This window comes from Podarcis filfolensis, assembly GCF_964270895.1.
Source record: "Podarcis filfolensis genome assembly, chromosome: 2".
In the NCBI taxonomy this organism is placed as follows: Eukaryota; Metazoa; Chordata; class Lepidosauria; order Squamata; family Lacertidae; genus Podarcis; species Podarcis filfolensis.
In genome coordinates, this window is record NC_139605.1 from 5,041,855 (window position 1) to 5,057,542 (window position 15,688).

Consider the following 15,688-nt stretch of genomic DNA (forward strand, 5'->3'; position numbering starts at 1 on the left):
GGAGGTGGACCTTCTTAACCCTATAATTATCAAAATCATAATTTTGATAATTTATGTAGTCCAAGGATTTCCTCAACAAGGGCCTTTGAGTCCACAAATAACATAAACATCAGAATCACAGGCAGAATGAGGTAACTTCTTGTCACAAGCCTGCGAGAACTGGGTCATAAATATTGGAAGCCTGAGGTTACAGACTCTGCTAACCCAGAAATAGTGCTTCAGGTTAAGTACTTTGCTTCAGGATGAGAACAGAAATCGTGCTCCAGCGGCGTGGCAGCAGCAGGAGGCCCCATTAGCTAAAGTGGTGCTTCAGGTTAAGAACAGTTTCAGGTTAAGTACGGACCTCCGGAACGAATTAAGTACGTAACCAGAGGTACCACTGTACTGTAAAGGTCCAGCTGTGCTTCTAATGTTACTGTTGTCACAAGAGTTTATCACTCTTGCAGACATAGCCAGGATATTGCTGCTGCTGCTATTTGTGCTTCTAATGCCCCATGGAGCTAGTAAGATGCTGAAATCTAAATGCCCATTGAACCTAAATATGGAATCTGATCCGTTGAATTATTACAGGCCAGGAGACCACCTCATGAGTGGTGCCACCCACCCCTAGTTCAGAAAGTCGCTCCAGAAGGATAGCATGGTCAATGGTATCAAAAGCTGCTGAGAGGTCAAGAATCAACGGGGACATATTTCCCTTGTCTTTCTCTTGACAGAGGTCATCATACAGGGTGACCAAAGCAGTTTCTGTGTCAAAACTGGGCCTAAACCCCAATTGAAATGGATCCAGAAAATCAGTTTCTTCCAAAAGCGCCTGGATCTTCTCTGCGACCACTCGCTTCAGAACCTTGCCCAGAAAAGGGAGACTGGCACTTATCCACCATCCCCCTTGCTATTTATACTTCTGCATGCGTGGGGAAAGGACCACTGTCTCCCGTCTGCACTTATGGGTGAGAGGATTTATCTCACAAAATGTCTTTCCCCAGCAGTAATGGGCAATGCAACCTAAAAAGAACGCTCAACATGTTAGACACAGTAGGGCAACAGAAAGATTTTCAAAACTTTATTGTGTCCCCTCAATTTTTTTTTGAAAAAGTTAAAAAGAGAGGTTTATCAATGTATATATACATATATGCATGCTTAATCATTATTGGCATTTTAATCCTGCTCCACAAGTAAGCTCCCAAGATTGACTCACAAATATCAAGGAGAAGACAGATCCTGCCCTCAGCTCACAATCAAAGAGACACAACACAAAAGTGGACTGGGAGGGAAAAGGGGAAGAGCAAGTTCAGGCAACCATAATTAGACTCTCAGGAGAGCCATGTAGTTTCATCTCTCCATTACCCTGATGAAAACAGCTGCTGAATAAATCCACTTATTAGGAATATCAAGTGCCGATAAACATAGCTTATTTGTGTTTCAAAGACCTGCTGACTTCGGCGCCTAACAAGCTCCTCAGATGCATATTCCTGTGTTGCAGAAGTTTGGACTACATGATCCTCAAGGTCCCTTCCAACTCAACGATTTGACAATTCTATTGCAAGCCGTGGCAGGCTCATCAGAAGATCCTTGAGAAATGGAACGCCAGGTTCATGCAGCAGGGTCATCCGCAGACACCGGAACACCTGATGATCCTTCAGTCTCTTCACTTTCATGTTTGATAATTGCAGTGAGTAGCCTTGCCTAAAGCAACGGCCCCCCCCCAACCCTTTTGGGCTGCAATCCAATAGCCACTTACTTGGGAGGAGGCCCCACTAAGGGGAATTCTGAGTAGAGACGCTAGGATTGCACTGTTGGCATTACAGGAAACTTTTACCCATACACAGAACCTCCTCTCCCTATGCTAAATTCTCACCCCTGCAAAGCATGAAGTTTTATTTCCTTGCTATGCGCAGCATGAGGACTCTACGTAGAACAATTAATACAGAAAAGCTGAAGTAGGAGGGTGGACTGCTTTTTCTCTGCCTACACAATATGGACTCCTCTGTTGGCAGGCCCCCTACCCCGAGCGTAAGCCTATTAAATTATCTTATTTTCTAGCATAACTGCGTCCCACACCCTCCTTGTGGAAATGGGAAATGGGTCACATGGTAGTGCTGAACTTCACCACTCACTGTGAGGATGTGGCGGCTGTGAGGGTGGTAAGGTGAAGGTAAAGGTACCCCCTGACCATTAGGTCCAGTCGCAGACGACTCTGGGGTTGTGGCGCTCATCTCGCTCTATAGGCCGAGGGAGCAGACATTTGTCCGCAGACAGTTTTTCCAGGTCATGTGGCCAGCATGACTAAGCCGCTTCTGGCGAACCAGAGCAGCGCACAGAAATGCCGTTTACCTTCCCACCAGAGCAGTACCTATTTATCTACTTGCACTTTGACGTGCTTTCGAACTGCTAGGTTGGCAGGAGCAGGGACCGAAAAACGGGAGCTCACCCCATCGCGGGCATTCGAACCGCCTACCTTCTCATCGGCAAGCCCTAAGCTCTATGGTTTAGACCACAGCGCCACTCGCGTCCCAATGTGAGGGTGGTAGGAAAGGGCAATAGAGTCGGGGAGGGAATAGCGAGGTAGAAATTCTGCAAAGCCAATTATCCGTCAGGCCAGCGTAGTCACGTAATGGCATGGCCTGACCACAAAGCTGTTAAGAGCCAGTCCAATTGACTGCTGGAGTGGAAAGCTGATTCAGATAAGGTGTAAGGAGGGGTCCACATGTACAGCAAAAAAAAAAAGTTTGGGTTGAGGAACTGTGTTTTCAAGGACTATGGTTGGATGAGAGATAGTGGGGTGGCAGAAGGTTGTTGCGGAGAATGTTGAACAGTGTTTTTCACGTGTTTTTTTCCTGTATTGGGGGTTGCAATGCTAATGGATTTGTTCTCACAGATTCTTTGGGCTCTGCCCAGTAATGCATTGCTGAATAAAAGTCTGACTAAATGGGAATCTGGTTTGAGCCTCCCTGATGAACCTCCAAAGGGAATTTTCTTCCACAGCCCACAACTGGAAGGCACTTTCTTTCCCTGGTCCTCCTTACCTGCATCCTCCTGCTATTGGGCCATGGGTGCGAGGGATAAGCACCCTGCAGGCTACGAGAGGTTACAACTGCAAAGTCACAAAATAAGGACCCTGCTCTCAGACTTTACTGTGTTCAATGTGCATTCTGTAGTTGACCTCCTTTGTAATGCTCTATTTTGAATTTTTTAAGATTCCTGTTAATTATGTTGCTTTGAATGCACAGTGGTACCTCGGGTTACAGATGCTTCAGGTTACAGACGCTTCAGGTTACAGACTCCACTAACCCAGTAATAGTACCTCGGGTTAAGAACTTTGCTTCAGGATGAAAACAGAAATCACGTGGCGGCGGCAGGAGGCCCCATTAGCTAAAGTGGTACCTCAGGTTAAGAACAGTTTCAGGTTAAGAACGGACCTCCGGAACGAATTAAGTTCTTAACCCAAGGTACCACTGTATAAATATCTTCAGTAATGTTTTATTCTGGGTTTTTTATAATTTGATATTTTAATGTGTCGTAAACCACTTTTTTTTCCTTAAAACTATAAAGCGGCTTAGAAATGAATAATAAGAGCTGCATTAAAGTTTAACAATAATTGTGCATCGATATAGCTAACAGTGACAGAATACCCCAAGTATTTATCAGGGAAGGGAGGGGAAAGCCTCTGCCGAATATGAATTCTCTAGTGCTCCTAAGGTTGGATTGGTTACTCAGTCTCAAATCACATACTGCTTTTCTGGTGTGAATCCACCAAGGGGAAGTAAAATCGGTTCTCCATCGGAAGCCATTTCAACACTCCAAGACATGATGGGTTCACTGCCCCCTCTGTGAGTTCTTTGGTGTCTCTTAAGCATACACTTATCATAAAAGCTCTTTCCGCATTCCAGGCATTGGTATGTTTTTTCTCCCGAGTGGATTTTCTGGTGTCTGATCAGGTTTCTTCTTTGAGTGTAGTTCTTTCCGCACTCCGTGCACTGATAGGGTTTCTCTTCTGTGTGGACTCTCAGGTGGGAAGTAAGGCTCGAGCTCTGGCTGAAGCTCTTTCCACACACCAAGCACTGATAAGGTTTCTCTCCCGTGTGGATTCTTTGGTGTGTAAGAAGGTGGGAGTGGTCATAAAAGCTCTTGCTACACTCCACACAGTTATAGGGCTTTTCTCCTCCGTGTGTCCTTTGATGAGAAGCAAGGTTTGCATGCCACTTGAAGTTCTTTCCACACTCCGGGCATTTATACGGTTTTTCGCCCGTGTGAGTCCTTTGGTGAATAAGGAGGCGCGATCTGTCGTAAAAGCTCTTGCTACATTCCGAGCAGTTATACGGTTTCTCTCCTGCGTGGATTCTCTGATGGGAAGTAAGGTTGGAGCTCCGGTGGAAGCTCTTTCCACACACCAAGCATTTATACGGCTTCTCCCCCGTATGGATTCCTTCATGGGAAGTAAGCTGCGAACGCCGAATAAAGCTTCGCCCACACACCAAACATTTATGCGGCTTATCCTTTGAATGAATCAGCTGGTGTATATTGAAGCCTGATTTATCACAAAAGCTCCTACTGCATACGGCGCACTTATAGGGTTTCTCTCCCGTGTGTTTTCTCAGATGGGCGGTAAGGTTTGTGTTCCTGTTGAAGCTCTTTCCACACACCGAACACTGATACGGTTTTTCTCCGGTGTGGATTCTCTGGTGTGAAGTAAGGTACGCAAGCTGCCTGAAGCTCTTTCCGCACTCCGGGCATTTATAGGGTTTCTCTCCCGTGTGTTTTCTCAGGTGGGAAGTGAGGTTTGTGCTCCTAGTGAACTTCTTTCCGCACTCCGAACACTGGAAGGGTTTTTCCCCTGTGTGGATTCTCTGATGTACGGTGAAGTGCGCACGTTCCCTGAAGCTCTTCCCGCACTGCAAGCATTTATAAGGCCTCTCTCCCGTGTGGATTTTTTGGTGGGAAGTGAGATGCGCTCTCTGCCGGAAGCTCTTTCCGCAGTCCAAACACTTATGCTGCTTCTGGCCTGTGTGGATCCTCATGTGGACATTGAAGTGTGATTTGCGGCTGAAGACTTTCCCACACAGCGAGCAGACATTCTTTTTCTTTCCTTTTCGTCTCTGCTGCTGAACTGGGATTTCATCAAAGTTCCGCCCAGGCAAAGATTTATTCCCCCACTTCCTGGTTTGGTTTTCTTCTTGCTTATTTGGTCCTTCTTGATCTCCGAAGTTCTCATCCATGTCTTGAAGCTTGTTTCTCTCCGATGGTGTTGCACAGAGTTCGTCGTCATCCTTATTATCCCACCCTTCAGCTGGAAGAGAGAAATCCATTAACAGCACCAGAAAGAAAATAAGCTTTTGATTATGGATGGCATCCAGTGCATTGTTGTGGAGAAGTAATACATGTGTGGCTCTGCTTCACACAGACACACCCACACACCCTGCTGAATTAAAGCTAATCTAATACTCTAAACCAGAGATGGGGAACCTGTAGTCCTCCAGAGGTTGCTGAACTACAATTCCCATTACTCCTGGCCATTGGTCATGTTTGCTAGGCCTGATGGGAATTGTAGTTCAGCTACATCCAGAGGGCCAAAGGTTCCCTACACGCGATTTAGAAGCATGAGGACTGGAATCTTACAGTGAGAGGGGAAAGTATTTGATCCCCTGCTAAATTTGCCCCTTTGCCCTCTGATGAAGAAATGACCAGTCCATAATTGTAATGGTCCTGTTGTTATTCTGTCTCTCACAGCTACAATAAACCTACCATTAAAATTATGGCCTGGTCATTTCTTCGTCAGAGGGCAAAGGGGCCAATTTAGCAGGGGATCAACTACTTTTTTCCCTCACTGTACTTTATTTTTAAGGGAAGGCTTGGATAATCGTTCAGAATTGTAGAGTTGGAAGGGACCCCCAGAATCATCTAGTGCAGGAATCTCAGCTAAAGCATCCATGGCAGGTGGTCATCCAACCTCTGCTTAAACACCTCCAAGGAAGGAGAGTCCAAAACCTCCCGGGGGAGTCCAATGTTGGACAATTGAGGACAGATAACTCAAATGACTTCTTCACAGAGCACATAGTCAAACTATGGAACCCAATTCCCCAGGAGCCACTGGTGTCCACAGAAGGGGATGGCTTCAAAAGGGGATTGTACAAATTCATGGGCTATCAACAGCAACTAGCCATGATGGTTACTAACAACAATAGCTATGTTCTACCTCCAGAGGAAGTAAATATTTTTGAATAACAGTTGTTGGGAATCACAAGTAGGGAGAGAGTTGTTGTGGGCTTCCTATTGGGGCATCTGTCTGGCACCTGTGACAACAGGATGCTGGAGTAGACAAATAATAATAATAAAATAATAATAATAATAATAATAATTTCTATGCTGCCCATCGGACTGGGTTTCCCCAGACACTCTGGGCAGATTGCAGCATATATAAAAACATAGCAAAACATCAAACATTAAAAACTTCCTGACTGTGATGGCCTGGGACTTGGACTTGGACTCAGAACCAGAGGAGTCTCAGTCTACACCAGATCCGTTGCCTCAGGCATCATCTGAACCAAGTCTGGGGCTTGATCCTGAAGAGTCCCAGTCTGCCCAGTCTGTTCCCCTGCAACAAACACCAGCTGGGCCGAGTCAGGGGCCTGAGCCTGCCCCAGCTCCAGCTGCGGGGATTACCTCGTTGCCTTCAGCTGGGCTTACAGCTTCTCCACTACCGGCTGGGTCAGGGGAGGCTGAGGCGGCCCCTGGGTCTAGTAACTCACCGACGTCTCCCGAGCTGCAGAGACTAAGGTCTGAGAGAAGGAGAGACCTGAGTACTTGCAGGAGGAGTGCTTGCCTTCGGGCGAAACAGGGAAGTGGGTCACTGGGGGATCAGGACCGGCCGTTACCCCGACAAAGATAAAAGACTGTCGGACCCCGCCCCAGGTTGCGGGAGCAACATTGCTGTATGCCAGATCCTGCACCTGTCCTTGCCTGGTTTCCTGCCTCGTGTCCTGCCTTGGCCCTGTCGGACTGACTCCTAGCGGAACCTTCGGATTTTGTACCGGTCCTGGACCACGTTTCACGGGTTACCCCCGGGCCCAGCATACTGATACAGGGCTGCCTTCAGATGTCTTCTAAAAGTTATGTAGTTCTTCATCTCTTTGACAAATGATGGGAGGGTGTTCCACAGGGCGGGTGCCACTACCAAGAAGGCCCTCTGCCTGGTACCCTGTAGCTTCACATCTCACAGTGAGGGAACCACCAGAAGGCCCTCGGAGTTGGCTGGGTCCACCAGCCAGGCTCTACTCAGGTTTGTAAAACAAAAGAAGGGTCCTTACCGAGTGAGGCCATGCTCCGGGAATTCTCCAGCATGACTTCCCTATGCAGGGCCTTCTGGCTCGAATCCAGCAAAGCCCACTCCTCATTGGTGAAATACACAGCCACCTCCTCAAAGGACACTAGAACCTGGAGGAAGAAGAAGAAAACATCTCACATTAACAGAGAACTAAAGGATGTGTGGGTTAAACCATGGAGCCTAGGACTTGCCGATCAGAAGGTCGCGGCTCGAATCCCCGCGATGGGGTGAGCTCCCGTTGAATGGTCCCTGCTCCTGCCAACCTAGCAGTTCGAAAGCACGTCAAAGTGCAAGTAGATAAACAGATACCAATCTGGCGGGAAGGTAAACGGCGTTTCCGTGCGCTGCTCTGGTTCGCCAGAGGCATCCTAGTCATGCTGGCCACATGACCTGGAAGCTGTACACCGGCTCCCTCGGCCAGTAAAGCGAGATGAGCGCCACAACCCCAGAGTCAGCCACGACTGGACCTAATGGTCAGGGGTCCCTTTACCTTTAAAGGACGTGTAAATCCTACTCCATAGCTCAGTGGTAGTTTCTGCGTGGCATGCAGAAGCTTCCGGGTTCAATCCCCAGAATCTCCAGGCGGGGTTGGGGGAGACTGTAAACCCTGGAAGGCCACGGCCAGTCAGGCCTCATCCGCACCACAGCTTCCCCCAAATCCTTCCTGGAATTGTAGTCTGCTAAGACTGCTTAGTGCTGTTAAACTTTTCTTCACAGGCCTACAATTTCCAGAGTTCCCTTAGAAGAGGAACAGATTGCTTGCTCTAAGCCCCACCACGAAGTTGCCAATGATCTCCTTTTCCTACCTCAGTCGGTTGCTCGGGGTCTATTTCTGCTCCGCTGTGAAAAGGTGATGTCGTAGGGAGCTTCCGCGATGTTATTCCATTCCCTGTTGGGGGAAACAAGGGCGGTAAGGAGGGTGAGAGGTTGGAATGAAAACCCAGCATTTAAAGTCAGTGTGGAAAACCTCTTTTTCAGTTGAGGACAACATCATCATCATTATTATTATTATTAATTGAATTTATATACTGCCCTATACCCAGGGGTCTCAATGCAATTCACAGAACAAAATCAATATATAATACCACAAAATACCTAATGAAAATAAAACAACAACCCCCCCAAAAAAAACCATTTTAAAAGGGCATAGGATGTAAATCAGATCAACCAAAGGCCCAGTTGAAAAGAAACATTTCTTCTTTTTTTTATAAGATATTTATTAGAATTTTACAAAAAGCAGAAATTTACAGAATAAAAAGAGAGCAAGAGAAAAAAGAAAAATACAAAAAATACAAAAATACATAGAGGGAAAAAAAATACAAAATACAGAAAAAGTAAATAGGAAAAATTAAAAACAAATCCATTTTTTTTCATATCTTAAATTTCATTTGCTTATTTCCCTGACCTCCTCGCACCTCCCTTTTTTGTATTCCCGTTCACATAGTCAGTTCAGCAAATCCTTACCCTCTTTCATTTATCTTAACTCTCTATCTCAACATATTATAACTATATATTTTCATCCGTTATCAATCCATTTTTACATATTCTTATTAACCTTGTTGCTAATGCCACTTAATTTCAATCCAACATCATTTTAACATTCATTAATTTTACAATGTTCCCGCAAATAGTCTTTAAATTTCTTCCAATCTTCTTCCACCAACTCTTCTCCCTGGTCTCGGATTCTGCCAGTCATTTCCGCCAGTTCCATATAGCCCATCACCTTCATCTGCCACTCTTCCAGGGTGGGTAAATCTTGTGTCTTCCAATACTTTGCAATGAGTATTCTTGCTGCTGTTGTAGCATACATAAAGAAAGTTCTATCCTTCTTTGGCACCAATTGGCCGACTATGCCCAAGAGAAAGGCCTCTGGTTTCTTCAGGAAGGTATATTTAAATACCTTTTTCATTTCATTATAGATCATCTCCCAGAAAGCCTTAATCTTTGGGCACGTCCACCAAAGATGAAAGAATGTACCTTCGCTTTCTCTACATTTCCAACATTTATTATCGGGCAAATGATAGATTTTTGCAAGCTTGACTGGTGTCATGTACCACCTGTATATCATTTTCATAATATTCTCTCTTAGGGCATTACATGCTGTAAATTTCATACCTGTGGTCCACAACTGTTCCCAGTCAGCGAACATAATGTTATGTCCAACATCTTGTGCCCATTTAATCATAGCAGATTTAACCGTTTCATCCTGAGTGTTCCATTTTAACAGCAAGTTATACATTCTAGAAAGTATCTTTGTTTTGGGATCTAACAGTTCTGTTTCCAATTTTGATTTCTCCACCTAGAAGCCAATTTTTTTGTCCAAATTGTAAGCCTCCCTTATTTGATAATAGTGAAGCCAGTCTCGCACTTTATCTTTTAGTTTCTCAAAACTCTGCAATTTCAATTTGTCTCCTTCTTGCTCCAAAATTTCCCAATATTTCGGCCATTTGGCCTCCATATTGAGCTTTTTCTGAGCCTTTGCTTCCATCGGTGACAACCACCTTGGGGTTTTATTTTCAAGTAAGTCTTTATATCTTATCCAGACATTAAACAATGCTTTCCTGACAATATGGTTTTTAAATGCTTTATGTGCTTTGACCTTGTCATACCACAGATATGCATGCCATCCAAAAACGTTATTAAAGCCTTCTAAATCCAAAATGTCTGTGTTCTCAAGAAGCAGCCATTCTTTCAACCAGCAGAATGCTGCTGATTCATAATAAAGTTTAAGGTCTGGCAGGGCAAATCCACCTCTTTCCTTTACATCAGTTAGTATTTAAAATTTTATTCTGGGCTTCTTGCCCTGCCAGACAAATCTAGAAATGTCTTTCTGCCACTTCTTGAAACAATCCATTTTGTCCAAAATTTGCAATGATTGAAACAAAAATAACATTCTTGGCAACACATTCATCTTTATAACAGCAATTCGACCCAACAAGGAAAGCTTCAAATTCGACCATATTTCTAAATCCTTTTTCACTTCTGACCAACATTTCTCATAGTTGTCTTTAAATAAGTTTAAGTTCTTAGCAGTCATATTAATCCCCAGGTATTTTACTTTCTTAACCAATGTTAAGCCTTTCTCCTGCTGAAACCTCTCTTTCTCAACCGGTGTTAAGTTTTTTTCAAGAACTTTAGTTTTTAACTTGTTCAACTTAAATCCTGCCACATGACCAAATTCTTGAATCAGTTCTAATACTCTTTTAGTACTAGATTCTGACTCCTGTAGCGTCAAAACTAAGTCATCTGCGAAAGCTTTCAGTTGAAAAGAAACATTTCTGCCTGGTGCCTAAAGGTGTATAATGAAACATTTCCTGATGGTGGTTCAGAAAAGGGCAACCAAAATGATAAAGGGGGTGTGATAAAGAGGATTTGTTTAACAGAAGGCCCTTCCCCTGCAGAATTGGGAATCTTAGCCTAAAAGTAAAGAATGCTTAACATACAACTGCAAAGTTGGAAGGGACCATGAGGGTCATCTAGACCAACCCCCTGAAATTCAGGGATTTTTTGCCCAATGTGGTAGTTGAAACAATGACTCTGAGATCTTGCTCATGCCCTACCACCCAGAGATCTAGGGCGATACTCAAATTTAACTAATAATAAAATAATAATAATAATAATACCAACTGAGCTATCCCTCTCTGTGAGGGATGTACAACACATAATGAGCTAAGGCAAAATACGGCAACAGATTTTCAAAATCCTTCCTTACCCAGTGACGTGTCCCGAGTTTGATTATCCGGCGAAATTTCCCCAAATAGCGCCGTCTGGAAGGTTACCGGCAGATTCTCCCTTGATTCAGGGGATTCATTGCCCACCTCCACGATGGTGCCTTGAGCCTGAGACAGGAGCCCAGATCCCAGACAAAGAAGAGGGAGATGGGTTAAGAGCAGTTGCAGGACGTTGCTGAATGAACCTCATCTTCCCTGGCCATTGGCCACCCTCGCTGGAGCTGATGGGAGACATAATTCAGCAATACCTAGAGGGCCAAAGGTTTCTCACCCCTGCAACAGAACCATAAACCCAGCCACCGAGGAGCTTTTCCACAGAGAGGAGGTGCCATTCACAGGATTTCAAGCTGTAAGAGCAACAATATATGGTTTGCTACCAGACACACTGGGACACGGGAGCCTAGGACTTGCCAATCAGAAGGTCGGCAGTTCGAATCCCCGCGACGGAGTGAGCTCCCGTTGCTCAGTCCCTGCTCCTGCCAACCTAGCAGTTCAAAAGCACATCGAAGTGCAAGTAGATAAATAGGTACCGCTCCACGGCATTTCCGTGCGCTGCTCTGGTTCACCAGAAGCGGCTTAGTCATGCCGGCCACATGACCCGGAAGCTGTACGCCGGCTCCCTCGGCCAATAAAGCGAGATGAGCGCCGCAACCCCAGAGTCGGTCACGACTGGACCTAATGGTCAGGGGTCCCTTTACCTTACCAGACACACAGCAGATGTTTTGCTAACTCCAGTATTGTTGGCACACAGAATAACAGAATGATGTATGGCCATGTATCTTTTTGATTGCTAGAAATTATGGTACTATTTTAAAGCAGTACCATATTATTGTTGTAAATATTTTTGTTGCTATTATTGTTGTTACTACGTATTTATTGCAGCTCTTTCTTCAAGGAGCTCAAGATTGAGTGCATGGTTCCTCTCCCCACCCCCATTTAATTCCCACAACAACCCTGTGAGGTAGGTTAGGCTAAGGTTACCAGATGTCCCTGTTTCCTGGGGACAGTCCCCAGATTTACAAATCAGTCCCCATAGAAAATCCACTGAAGTTGAAAAGTGTCCCCGGATTCATTGGAAAAAAATCTGGTAACCTTAGGTTAGGCTAAGAGGCAGTGATAGGCCCCAGATCACCAAGTGAGCTTCATGGCCAAGAGGAGATTTGAACCCTGGTCCCCCCAGGTTCTAGTCCCAACACTCTAACCACTAGGGCTGGGTGACATCTGGTCTTCAACATTGCGATATATCACCAGCAAAACATCACAGTACAGTGGTACCTCGGGTTACATACGCTTCAGGTTACAGATTCCGCTAATCCAGAAATAGTACCTCGGGTTAAGAACTTTGCTTCAGGATGAGAACAGAAATCGCGCGGTGGCAGCAGCAGGAGGCCCCATTAGCTAAAGTGGTATCTCAGGTTAAGAACAGTTTCAGGTTAAGAACGGACCTCCAGAACGAATTAAGTACTTAACCGAGATACCACTGTATACTGATATAGCATGTCTAAGTAGAGGCATTGTCTGGCTTCACAGTTTTCCCCGCATTGTGATTTTTGCACACACACACACACCATGATTCATGATAAGATTGCCAGGTCAAAAATTATGAAACCAATATCATTGACCTTCAAACCAGTTTTGGACGATATATTGATATATATAAAGAGTCTTGAGCACACTTTTGCCCTAATCACAATGTGAAGGTTTGGCTTTCCCTTCCACAATATGCAAAGTCTTTTGAACACTTTCTGTGTCTCCTGAAAAACAACCGGGATGAAAACTGTCTCTCTCACCTGCTGCTCTTTCTGTTTCTGGTCCTCTGCCTGGCTCAGAAGGAAACCTTCAGCCAGGGCCACCGCCTGGGAACTGGTCTCCGCTCCACATTCCCTCACCCAGCTCTCCATCTCCGGGGGGAGGACAGCCAGGAACTGCTCCAGGATCACCAGGTCCAGGATTTGAGTCTTGGTGTGTGTCTCTGGCTTCAGCCACTGACAGCAAAGGTGGTGGAGTCGGCTGCAAACCTCTCGGGGTCCTTTGGCCTCCTGGTAACGGAAGCGCCTGAACCACTGGCGCTGAAAGTCAGAGATGAGAGAGTCCTTCCTACCCGGGATCTTCTGCACTGTTCTCTCCCAGAATTCCCTGGGACTCCCAGCCTGGACGGCATCACAACCTTTGCCTAATCTCTGCCCCACTGGGCCAAGCATGTCCATTGCAGGACTGGGCACAGAAGCCCTCTCCTCAAACTTCACAAAGAGTCGTTCTTGGGACACATCACATGTTCCTTGCAGTCCTACAAGGCTTTTTTCCTGCAGATAAAAGAATACAATACGTTGGGAATCAGAAGCAGGCTTTGATCAAAACATCTTACTGAGAAACATTCATCACCTCTCCAACGGATTTAACAAAATAAATAAATAAATCTAGGTGAAAAATCCTGTATGACCCAGCAGCTAAACACTGATTGAGTCCTGGAAAGGGTTCTTTTTATTAACTGTACTGTATTTTTATTGATGCCACAGGCTGATATGAAGCTTTCTTCACTTGCTTTTTGAAAAAGGGATTTATTAACAAACAAACGTGCCACCATAACAAGGCAAAAGAAAAAACAAAGAATCAAAAATTCTGGAAGCCCTTTAATATTAACAATTTGGATTGCTGGTATTCAAGCTTTTGCCAAATTGCCCTTACTGAAATCAAGATATATCATAAACTAAAAGTATCTAAAAGTCAGAGCTCAAATGACCTGGGGGTTTTTTCCATATATGGTATGATTTTTATATCTTATACAAATATAAAGACACATTGTCACTCAGTGCCAACAGTATATGCAAAATGCCTGGCAGTATCCAATCTTTCGAACTCACAGGTGGAGAATACTTTCATTTTTTATGAATCTTTATTATTTGTAAATAGAACCTTTGTATGCATTAAAACTTTGTTATCCTTTTGGAGCTGTGCTGTACTTTTGTACTTTTGTCCTTCCTGCCTGTGACACTACAGTTTTGTTTTTTTTCGGGGGGGCGTATTTCTCTATTGGTTTTGGGGGTTTTTTAACTTGCTGCATTCTCCCCCACAAGTTCACAAACAAGATGAGTGAAATCCTGGGGAGCTGTTGCTAGTCCTTGCGCTCAGTGCTGAGCGCTACCTACGACTTTGCTTTGAGGATCGGGTTTAAATGAGACAAGGACTGGATCCTGATCCCTTTGCATGGAGGCCTTTTTTTGTTCTGCCGCTGAGATTTTGAATTCTGGTGCTGGAGGAGACTCTTGAGAGTCCCATGAACTGCAAGAAGATCAAACCGATCCATTCTGAAGGAAATCAGCCCTGAGTGCTCACTGGAAGGACAGATCCTGAAGCTGAGGCTCCAATACTTTGGCCACCTCATGAGAAGAGAAGACTCCCTGGAAAAGACCCTGATGTTGGGAAAGATGGAGGGCACAAGGAGAAGGGGACGACAGAGGACGAGATGGTGGGACAGTGTTCTTGAAGCTACAAACATGAGTCTGACCAAACTGCGGGAGGCAGTGGAAGACAGGAGGGCCTGGCGTGCTCTGGTCCAGGGGGTCACGAAGAGTTGGACACGACGAAACGACTAAACAACAACAAAGCAGCAAACTACAGGCGGAGACGCATCGGTCCTAGGAAGCGCTTTCCCAGCCCCCGTCTCCTGCCCCCGTGGGGAAGGGCGCTTTTTGCAAGCCAGATCCAATCTGGGGGGGCCTTGTGTGCGCGCAAAGCAGGCAGCCTGCCCCCTGATCCATTGCACCCACAAAACACTTCCAGGAGGGCCAGGTTGGCCCCGCGATCGTGGGTGCCCGGGGCCGTGGGTGCCCTGCAGCGTGCGGGATTTTATTGTGGGTGCTCGGGCACCCAGGGTCCCAGGGAGTTGGCACCCACCTTGCCAGTCTGGAGGGATTCCTCGCCCACCCGCCCACCCCATTCTTACCAGTGGGGAAGGACCACCACCCTCCTCCTCCTCCTCCAGGCGCCAGACTCCTCCCAGGTTTTCTCCAAATGTAGGAGGAAGTGACACCTCCTCCCCCCCCACACACACACACCCAGTAAGTGCCCTTTCTAGGAATAAAAGCAAAGTGCTTTAACCCTTTATAACCTGGAGGGGCAGCTGCGTTGCTGCAGGATGTTGCTGGACACGCAAATACACGCGCCTTCCAGCAGCCTGCGCCGATTTAGTGTTGCCAGGAGTCCTGCAAAGTCCACAGAGCGCCGTCGGCTTTACAAGGGTTTGATCCCCTTCCGTGATTGTTGGGGGGGGGGTTGGACTACAACTCCCATCAGCTCCCAGCCAGCACGTGGTGCCCAGGGGCTGATGGGAGTTGCAGTCCAAAAAGAAAATATTCGCAGGGGAGCGCACTCTTGCATTGTCTCCCAAGGCAGAAGGAACAGAGTGCGCGCGCGCTCCTAAACCCTTTAATTAAACGGGGCTTACTTTCGAGTAAGCGTGGCTGCAAACTTGATTCATTGAAATGGGTCTACTCTGAGTAGATCTAGCTTTGACAAACAGCAAGGGGAGCGCAGAAGCCTCTGTTTTGCAGACAGATTCATTGCAATAGGTCTACTCTGAGTAGATCTAGCCTTGACAAACAGCAAAGGAGGCGCAGAAGCCTCTGTTTTTCAGACAGCT

The 15,688-nt window shown here is 45.9% G+C and overlaps 1 protein-coding gene and 1 long non-coding RNA gene across 2 annotated transcripts in view; both read right to left on the bottom strand.

Annotated features, from left to right (window-relative positions):
* Window positions 1–1,045: 1,045 nt before the first annotated feature.
* LOC310756573 (uncharacterized protein) lies at window positions 1,046–15,085 on the bottom strand. Its single transcript, XM_083600874.1, has 6 exons — window positions 14,993–15,085; window positions 12,840–13,352; window positions 11,031–11,157; window positions 8,125–8,207; window positions 7,302–7,428; window positions 1,046–5,284 (listed from the first exon to the last, which is right to left on the bottom strand). The coding sequence occupies exons 2-6, from the start codon at window positions 13,254–13,256 to the stop codon at window positions 3,717–3,719; spliced, it is 2,322 nt and encodes a 773-aa protein (XP_083457000.1). The 5' UTR covers window positions 13,257–13,352; window positions 14,993–15,085; the 3' UTR covers window positions 1,046–3,716.
* LOC310757403 overlaps window positions 1,046–15,688 on the bottom strand; it is a 103,897-nt gene continuing 89,254 nt past the window's right edge. The window contains exon 2 of the long non-coding RNA XR_014545161.1: window positions 1,046–3,233. This is a non-coding gene — a long non-coding RNA (uncharacterized lncRNA). The remainder of the gene's footprint in view (window positions 3,234–15,688) is intronic.